This window comes from Sinocyclocheilus anshuiensis, unplaced genomic scaffold, assembly GCF_001515605.1.
Source record: "Sinocyclocheilus anshuiensis isolate Anshui unplaced genomic scaffold, SAMN03320099.WGS_v1.1 scaffold524, whole genome shotgun sequence".
In the NCBI taxonomy this organism is placed as follows: Eukaryota; Metazoa; Chordata; class Actinopteri; order Cypriniformes; family Cyprinidae; genus Sinocyclocheilus; species Sinocyclocheilus anshuiensis.
This window is the reverse complement of record NW_015555703.1, coordinates 468,173-478,593: the sequence shown is the minus strand read 5'-3', so window position 1 is coordinate 478,593 and position 10,421 is coordinate 468,173. Positions and strand designations below refer to the sequence as shown.

The window sequence follows — 10,421 nt, the reverse complement described above, 5'->3', positions numbered from 1 at the left end:
TCTCTCTCTCTCTCTCTCTCTCTCTCTCTCTCTCTCTCTGTTAGACTAAACAGGGACGCTCGTCCCTGTCTCCTGTCTCTAAATCACCTGTGATGTCCAGTATCTCCATCTTGTCCACCTCATTACAACTGAAGTATGTTTCTCTGGGGGTGCTGGTACTGCAAACCACCTCCTTGGTGCTGACAATGCGTTACTCGCGTACACTGCAGGCCGAAGGGCCGCGCTACCTGGCATCATCTGCTGTAGTGTGTGCTGAAGTTCTGAAGATTGTTGCATGCATGCTGCTTGTCTTCAGAGACCACAGTGAGTTTGCACTTCTTCAACTTTAATGTGTGAAAACCAAAGTGTTCTGCAGTCTCTCTGTAATGTATTAAATCTCTAGATAGCAGTGTTCTTTTGAAAGCCCTTGGATGTAAATTTTTATTTATTTATTAATACATTTTTACAGTGCCTCCAGTTTTTCGCTGAATCCAATACAATATCAAAAAAAGTCAATTTTTTTGGAGATCCTGCATAATTCGCCATTACACCATAAAATTATCGCAAAAATTAAGGTCTCACAAAAAACTAAATTATAATTACTAACTGAATTATAATAAAGTTATTATTTTATTAAAGTGAAACTTTCTCACCAGAGTCTCACATAGCTGCCATGGACCGGCAAAGTAATTTCCTAATGCATTACACCAGAGTGGGGGTAGACTGTTTTGTAGCCCTTATAATAAAATATGGATGACAACAGATGACAAAAGAACTTCTGCTGTTGCTATCTCAGTGGAAGGAAACATCTGCAACATATGGATATGTCTGTGAAATCAAACGCAAGCAGTTAACATTGTCTGAGATAGACGACTGCTGGACATGAGCAAAATGAAGTAAGTAAAAGTGATGATTGTTTTATATGGCTGGGTGGTATGATGGTATCGACAGAGATTTCATTTATATCAGGCACAGCATTCAGTGGGCAGTACGGTTTAAAGCTATTAACACATTAGAGCGATTAAGAAACATGAAAGAGAACTCAATTCAGTCAGTCAGTCAGTCAGTCGGACTGACTGCGGATTTGCGTTTTGTGTGCTGTACACCTTGCCGCGTGAGCTTACCAAAATGTCCGTCTTGGCGAGTATTCATGTAAACACACACTCAAAAAAATCCTGGGTTATTTTGTCAACCAAAATGCTAGGTTTTGTGGTTATTTTTTCAGTGTTTGGGTAGTTTTTTTGTTACTCAGATCCTCCCAGCAGGCACACAACATCATAAGATGTTGATATTTGGTTAAATATCAGTTGCGACGTTGGGTGACCAAAATTCAATGTCAGTTCAACGTCTAATGTCAATGTGAATTTGATGTCCAATTCCGACGTCAGCTGACGTTGATATTTTGTTGTTTTTAGGTTGTGTTGTAAAGTAACCAAAATCCAACATTAAAACAACGTCAAACTGACGTCAAATACCAAAATGCAACGTCTGTCCGACGTTGGGGTCCAACGTCAATATGACGTATTGACGTCCGGTGCCTGCTGGGCTGGATCAGTCATAACCCAGTGGTTGAGTTATTTATCATGGGGTTTTTGCGTCCTCTTCAGGAGAGAGCAGTTCTAAGCGCCATCAAATTGATGCATTTCTTCGGTAAAATACAGGTTTGTGTACATTTTTTTAATCTATAAAATCGTTACTGTGCTGTATATCATTCAATTTTTTGCAAAGCAACATAACGGGGCGTGGTGTGAAGCTGCGTTCACACTAGCAGCAACTTTTGTCTCTGCATGTAGCCAGGGGTTGGCGATGAGGTCGTTAATGGGCGTTCTCACTACTGGCTGCCTAGTGACGTCGTTGTTGACAGCGAATCAGTTTTCTTGCCGCTAAATACAAACATATTGAAGGCAAAAGACTAAATATAATATAATATAAATTGAATCCGTACATAAAAACAAAAATGAATGCGAAACAGAGCCTGCTTTTTTCCATTGCGTATGTTTATCTACGGCAAACACACAAAAGCCTCTCCTTCATCTTTCGTCACTGCCGAAGCTGAGAGGAGAACGTCTCCGGTTACTATCGTAACCTTGGTTCCCTGAGAGCAGGAACGAGACATCGCGGAGGTTTCTCTGCTATGGGAACTCCTTCCTTTCCAACCTTTCCTGAAGTCCTATTGGCTCACACCAGTCCAATTGACTGGGCAATTGTCGCAAAGTATGCAAATCGCATGCAAATACTAACAAGCTCGAGAGGCGGTATAAAATGCGGTGCATGCGACAATTATGTTAGAATCTAATACTGAACGCTGCTTAGCTGGTCGAGCAGTGAACACAGCGACCTCCGCGATGTCTCGTTCCCTCACTCAGGGAACCGAGATTACAATAGTAACCGGAGATGTTCCCTTTCGAACTTTCACGAGACATTGCGGAGACATCCCATCCGCTATGGGAACGATATTCAATTCCGCCGTGAGAGAGGCTACGAGCAGCCTGACCAAGTTATACACTCAGCGAGATAGAACACACACATAATTCCCATAACCAATAGCGACGCTTGTTAGGCGGGCTCTCAGCTGATAGGTGGAGATAAGCCAATGAGCGTCTAAAACCCAGGTATACTAAATTTGCATATCTGACCAGTAATAATGTAGGCTGAGAACAGGGCAGAAGCAACAACAACAGTATTGAGAGGGGGGCTGCACAGAGATAACTGTGTTAAGCAGCATAACACATAACGTGATGATGGTATACGAATCAAATTAAACATTGAATAACAGGAGCTGCACTGAGTACAGGGCAGACAACAACAACAATAGAGGGCTGTGCAGAGTAGTAACTGTGTGAGGCAGATAACACATGAATAGAGGTATCATAACTTGAATCATGCACTCACCAACAGCACTTGGGAAGCTAAGGACTGTAGTAAATCAGCTCAAAAGGGAAATATTTATGACTAATTATAACTGGTTATGATTAATAATAAATATTTAGATTAGATCTTATAATTAACTGTAGCAGAATCAATATTACCATTACTTGATCTGTCCATCCACCGAGCAGACAAAATAATCATTTATCAATTCAAAGAAAGATTATTTTCCTGGCCAAGGAAGAATAACTTTCCTTATTTATGCAGTGCTGGCAGTAATTTAGCATATGTAGCAAGGGTTGGAACATTCATTGACTTCGAATTGTGAGCAGCAAACAGAGACAATCAGTTGTGAATATAAGGGATTTAATAAATGAAACTATATCTAACATATAACTAACTAAGCAAAACACATATATACAGAATGAAGCAAAGTAGGGAAAAGAGAGAGGAAAGTAAAAGAATGGCATTATTTCACATCACTTAACCACAACCTTTGAACAATTTAGACCCCATACAAACGTAAAGTCTGTGACCAGGACTGTAATTTATATGCAAATGTCAAAGGCTAAAAGGGTCTCTTAAGCCATAAAATCCCAAAGATCATGCATGATTCTACGCAGACGCTACAGGACTGAACATTCAGCTTGTAAAACCTGGCAAAGGTATTCTGAGAAGACCAGCCGGCTGCAAGGCATATATCCTGAATAGACATACCTCTTGACCACGCCCAGGAGGAGGCGATAGCTCTTGTTGAATGGGCCCTAATGTGAAAGGGCATTCCAAACATTGACTCCTATAAGCAGCCGTGATAGCATCCACAATCCAGAGGGAAAGTCTCTGTTTTGACACGGCCCGGCCCTTCATACGACCACCGTAGCACACGAAAAGCTGGTCAGACTGCCGAAAGCTAGCCGAACGGTCAATGTAAGTCTTCAAAGCCCTGACGGTTCACAACGCAATCTGAGCGTCCGCATCACGCGAGGTCGATGACTCAGATGACTTTTCATCACTTTGAAACAGTTCTGCGCTCTGAAGGGAGTAGATAGGGGAACGAAACGAGGCAATAACGGCCACATAGACTTTCAGAGTTGACGGTAGAGATCCACTATCCAGACTGTACTGTTGAAAACGCAGAACATCCGACACAGAGCAAGCAGCCGGGTTGATATGAGCATCACAGCACCATTTCACAAACGCTACCCATTTTAGGGCATACAAACATCTTGTGGAGGGTGCCCACGCCTCCGAGAGTGTGTCGAGCACATGAGAATGCAGGGCGCTCAGCTCCTCTGATATCCCTGAAGCAGCCGCACGTGAAGGCTCCATAACTCCGGGTTCGGGTGCCATATTGAGCCGCTCGCTTGAGACAGCAGATTCTTTCCTGATGGGGATCGGCCAGAGCGCCGCCACCAGCAGCTCTGTCAGGTCCGGGAACCAAGGCTGGTTCGGCCAGTTCACCAAAGCCCCCTTCTCTTTGATCTTGCATAAGACCAACGGCAATATCTTGATCGGGGGAAACACATACAGTCTGGCTGCTGGCCAGAGCGACGTCAGAGCATCCCCTTCCAGAGAGGAGAGAGACAGAGAGAAGAACAGCGGGCAATGCATATTCTCGCTCATTGCAAACAAATCCACCTCCGCTTTTCCGTAGCGGGTCCAAATCATCCAAACTGACTCGTGGTGCAACCTCCACTCTCCTTGAGGAATCCCTTCCCTCAAAAGCACGTCCACCCCGCGGTTCAGGAGATGATGGAGAGAAAGTGACGGTCCACCGCTGGAGATTCGCTGCCTGCTTGTACAGCGCCCTGGAGCGCACACCTCCTTGGTGATTTATGCACGGGACCACAGACATGTTGTCGGTGCGAATCAGTACATACCGCTGTTCCAGCTGCAGTCAAAAAACCTTTAGAGCTAAGAACACTGCTTCCAGCTCCAATCGGTTTATGTGCCACTGGCTCTGGGGTTCTGCCCACAGCCCCGAAGCCGGCATGGGCTTGCACACTGCTCCCCAGCTGCGAGTCGATGCGTCCGTCATGACCACAACGCGTGACGTCACCAAGCCCAGGGGAACCCCCTGGCTGAAGAGATCTGTGTTGTGCCACGGCCTCAGAGCTTCGATGCAGCCGTGGGACACCGCAATGCGCAAACGGTCCACACTGTCCAAGGGACTCGAGATTTGAGAACACGTTTATCAAACACAAAGTTGAACAATTTCGGGACAGCTTGCGGCGCTTGGGGCAGGGCCGCTCTCGCACTCTTCCCTCCTCTCCGGGCTGGCAGGACGACAGCTTGGCAGCTGATGGTGGGTGGGAGTCGTGGCGCGGGCTCCTCCGCCTGCCGTGGCGCCTCTTCCCGTGTCCCCACACCTTCCTCTGCACATCCGGCTCCTGGCGAGGGGCAGCAGCTGTCGCGGTAGCGGCTGTGGGTCTGGTGTCCCTCCTCTGTGCTGGACTGTGCGCTGAAGAAGACCGGGATCTCGCGGTCTGCTGCTGGAAGGCGCCTTGGCATCACGTGGCTCATCACTTTGACGCGCTTTTGAGCCTTCGCGAAGCGCTCAATGATGGACTCCACGGCATCACCGAAGAGGCCGGAGGGAGTCACCGGGGCATTAAGGAGAACTTTACGGTCTGCGCCCTTGAGGTCAACTAGGTTCAACCATAGGTGCCTTTGAAGGACGACCATAAAGCCCATCGCCTTACCGATCGTCTGAGTGGCGCGCTTCGTGGCCATCAAAGCGAAGTCCGTCACTGTGCGCAGGTTATTAACGGCGTCCGGTGTGAGGGCTCCGCCCTCCGGCGTCTGCAGGAGCTTTGCCTGAAATACCTGCAGTACTGCCTTGGCATGCAGCGCTGATGCCGCTTTACCGTCTGCTGCGTAGGCCTTGTTAGCGAGGTGGGCAGTAGTCCTGCACAGCTTAGATGTGAGGCTGATATCCGAGCCCAGGGTCTTGGCTGCTGCAGGGCATAGGTGCGCCGCAACTGATACCTCGATGGGGGGAGTGCGCACGTAACCACAGGCTTCCGCCCCATTCACGTGTGAGAATATGGCCTGCGTGTTAGTCTTCACGAGCTGTTCGTGGACATCGGGGAAGAAGGGGACCGACGCCTTCGAATCAGCTTTCTGGCGAGAGGATCTAAAATACCAGGAGTCGAGCTTACTCTTGGCAGGCTCCTCCGGAGGGCTCCAAGTAAGCTTGAGCTCCTGGACAGCTTTCGTCATGACCCTCACAAGATCCTCCTGGAGGTCTGGGGGCCCCTCGCTGTCAGGGCAGTCACGCTCCGATCCCGCCCAATCTTCTTTCTCCAAGGCCGAGATGGACATTGAGTCCTCATCCTCTTCCTCCCGGCCCGAACGACACGAAGTCTGCGATGTTTGGAGGAGGGTGGAAGCAGTCCTTGGGACAGGTGACTGGGGAACGGTGTGACCGCTGAGGATGATGGCGCTGCGAGTCGACGCTCCCGCCTCCAGGAGGGGGAGGGGGCTGGGGGGCCTTACCCCAAACGAGCCACGATGTGGCGAGTCCGAAGCACGCGGGTCGTGCTGATCTGGCGGTTTGATAGGTCCCGCGGAGATCTTGCAGAATGAACCCATTCTTCAGGTTGTATTGAAGCGAACAGGTAAGTAAAGGAGAAGATTCTGATGTAATTGACGCGTGCACAGCATTTTATACTGCCTCTTGAGCTTGTTAGTATTTATATACTTCATAACAATTGGCCAGTCAATTGGACTGGCGTGAGCCAATAGGACTTCAGGAAAGGTTGGAAGGGAAGGAGTTCCCATAGTGGAGAAACCTCTGCGATGTCTTGTGAAAGCTTGAAAGGGAATGATCACATGAGCTCTACCGTCTTCTTTCCCGAAAGTCGCTCTTCATTTGCATAAAGTAGAAGGATTCTTAAAGGGGTCATATGATGCGATTTCAATTTTTCCTTTCTCTTGGGAGTGTTACAAGCTCTTGGTGCATAAAGAAGATCTGTAAAGTTGCAAAGACTAAAGTCTCAAATCCAAAGAGATATTCTTTATAAAAGTTCAGAGTTAGCCACAAACTAAATAAAATACACAAAATAATGTTTTTTTTAGCAGCATCATATGACCCCTTTAACTTTGTTGCATTGCTGGACACGCCCCATCCGGTGGCCAACGGTCGCTGTCGCTTGTGTCGCCGGAAATTGAAATGAACGGGATCGTGTCGCTTTGTCGTTGCATGTCGCTTGCAGTGTGAACGGGGCTTGAGTCACCTAAACGAGTGTCACGTCGGTCTTTTCGCATGATGGAAAGGCCTGATGCCTTGCATAAAAGAAAAGATTTTATTCATAAAGATACAGAATATAAATACTTTTAATGTTAAAATATGTCCTCAGAGCTGTTTACTGTTTGTTTATAGGCAGGTTATGGAGTCAGTCACAGCATGTTTCGGCTAGAGTGAAACGCAGGGTGGTCATTAGCAGTTCCTAGCTGAACACGATTGCAGCTCAGGCACGAGAACCAGCGCCGTTATGGTGGAAACAGAATAACAGAGACTGAGTGAATTACGTGAATTATTTCTGTTTTATGTTGAATTTTTACTTCTAATGCTTGTTAAACGAGTTTAAATATTGGCAATATGTATTGCATACATTTTTAAAACTATATAAAATATGCTATGCTGTAAGTGATATAAATAAAGGAAAATAAAGGAAGTTATCATGCAAACCAGTGGTTGTGTGGAGTATTTTACAAAAGTTTAATTAATATTATTAAGTTATTCTATAAACATTAATTAATGTATGAAGTAAAATATGTGACCCTGGACCACAAAACCAGTCTTTAACTTTGATAAAGAATATCTCTTTGGTTTTGAGACTTTAGTCTTTGCAACTTCAGGGATCTTATCTATTCACAATCAGCTTGTAACACTCCAAAGAGAAAGGAAAACTTGAAATCGCATCATATGACCCCTTTAAGTAATGTTCCATGAAGATATTTTGTAAATTTCCTACTGTAAATATATCAAAACTTAATTTTTGATTAGTAATATGCATTGCTAAGAACTTCATTTGGACAACTTTAAAGGTGATTTTCTCAATATTTAGATTTTTTTGCACCCTCAGATTCCGGATATTCAAATAGTTGTATCTCGGCCAAATATTGTCCTATCCTAACAAACCATACATCAATGGAAAGCTTATTTATTCAGCTTTTAAATGATGTATAAATCTCAATTTCAAAAAATTTACATTTAAGACTGGTTTTGTGGTCCACAGTCACATATAAGCTAGTATTATAGTAAAAATGAGTCAACCCATTATGCTGGGTTAAATAAACAACCCAATTTGCTGGGTAAAATTAACCCAAAATGTGTTCTTTCCTATATTTACCCAGCTCTTGGGTTACAATTTTTTTAGAATGCAATCGGTTATGTCTTAAGTGAATAAACTGGGGAAAAACACTTTGGGACGCATGTCAGTACTGGATCCGTGCATTACTGTAGGTCTACTGTAGTGTCCTTAATATTAATGAAACAACAGCAGCAAAAATAAAAAAAAACCTGGTAACCCACGAACATCACAGAGACGTCTATTTGACGTCTGCATTTACATCTGCAAGATGTATTTTTTAGAGTGTTTGCTCATCTGCTCACCTGACATTTCCTATTAGATGTCCTGGAGGGACTCATATTTATCTGTCTTCATCCAAGGTTTCACTGTCCAGTCCGTATCGCTGTCCTTCCTTTGTCTTTTCTTGAGATTTATGTAATTGTGGCTCTACTGTGTATATTCAAAGCTAATTTCTGCTGCGGGATAAAAAAAAAAACAATAATAATTGTGACTTTTTTATCTCACAATTTGAAACTTTTTTCTTGCCTTTCTCAGTTTACATCACCTCAGACTTTTATTCTCGCATTTTTTTCTCACAAAACTGAGTTTATATGAGATATAAGCTCAGAATTGCAAGAGAATAAAAGTTAGAATTGTGAGATATAAACTCGGAATTGCAAGATGTTAACTCACAATTGTGAGATATAAACTCGCAATTCTGAGAAGAAAAGTCCAAATTGTTAGATAAAAAGTTGCAATTTACTTTTTTTTTTTATTCCGTGGTGGAAACAAATAAAATTGCAATTTGTAAACTCAGATTTGCAGAATTGAAAAAATTGCAATTACTTTTATTTTTTTATGTCATTATGAAAACAAGCACAATATTCAGCGTCCTTTGGTGTATTTTTTTTCTGGTAACATCATTGAAACAGAATTCTCATTCTTGTCAGGAGCTCAGAGCAGAAGAGGAGAGTTGTGCCTCGCTGCATAGGCTCACTGTCTAATGTGCTGTGCTGTGTGTGCCTCTTAGGTTTCAGTGTTCGTGCACTGAATCGGGTGTTGAAGGAGGAAATATTCAACAAGCCCCTGCTAACCCTGAAGTTGGCCATTCCTTCAGGTATCTACACCCTTCAGAACAACCTGCTCTATGTGGCTCTGTCAAATCTAGATGCAGCTACCTACCAGGTGAGAAAGCACAAATCCAGAGGAAGTTTCAGTTTCAGGGAGTTTCATAGAAACCAGAGGCCCACGTGCCACTTTTTTTTTTTTTTTTCAGTTTTGATAAGTATTGATTTGAGTAAATAAAATCTTATTAATACATTTAATTACCCTAAAATATGTTATCATATATATGTTATTTAAAGAAATATTATGCAATATAACTAATGTTTGGAATGCCACCTATAAACATTTGTGTTAACTTAAGATATACAGCATTGTATTTCCCTGAATCCCATAATTTATGCCTTCAAAATGGAGCCAAACATCAATATATAATAAATAATCAAATATAATCAATTTATAACACTTTTGATTGTTATAAATATATCTGTATGTATATATAGTTAGCTTTGACACTGTTACATTAATTTAGTGAAATATTAATTCCAATTTATTCCTGTTTCTGTCACTCTATTTCAAATGTTTGTTGTGCGTACAATTTTGTGAATGGCAAACATTACAGAACTCTGCATGCTCCATGGAAATAACTGTTGTGTATTTACATTGCCGTCAGAGGTGCTATTACTGGGGGTATGCAGAGTATGCCAGGCAGTCATATGGGCCAACCAGGACGCTAGTGGGACCCCAAATCACCACTGTGAAATTGTTTTTAATTGTTTATTTTTTAATTTGATCTTATATACACAAACACATTTTTATGGAAGCCAATTTCCGCCACTGAATAAAAAAAGAAAAAAGGTTATTGCGACTTTTTATCTCACAATTCAGACTTTTTTTCACAGAATTGTTAATACTCGCAATTGCGAGTTATAAAGTCAGAATTGCGAGATATAAAGTCACAATTGCGAGATAAAAACTCTCTGTTCTGACTTTTTTTCTCAGAATTGCGTGATATAAACTCACAATTGCGAGTTATAAAGTCAGAATTGCGAGATAATTTCGCAATTCTGACTTTTTTTCTTGCAATTGCGAGTTTATATCTCACAATTCTGACTTTATAACATGCAATTGTGAGTTAAAGTCCAATTTTGAGGGGGGGGGGGAAAGACTGATATGTTCTCAGAATTGCGAGTTTATATCTCACAATTCTGACTT

At 43.1% G+C, this 10,421-nt stretch overlaps 1 protein-coding gene across 1 annotated transcript in view; it reads left to right on the top strand.

Moving 5' to 3' along the window:
* The window catches only part of slc35a3b (solute carrier family 35 member A3b), a 26,116-nt gene that overhangs the window by 3,266 nt on the left and 12,429 nt on the right, over positions 1-10,421 (top strand). The window contains exons 2-3 of the mRNA XM_016464575.1: positions 45-303; positions 9,175-9,329. Coding sequence (XP_016320061.1) covers positions 45-303; positions 9,175-9,329 — 414 coding nt within the window. The remainder of the gene's footprint in view (positions 1-44; positions 304-9,174; positions 9,330-10,421) is intronic.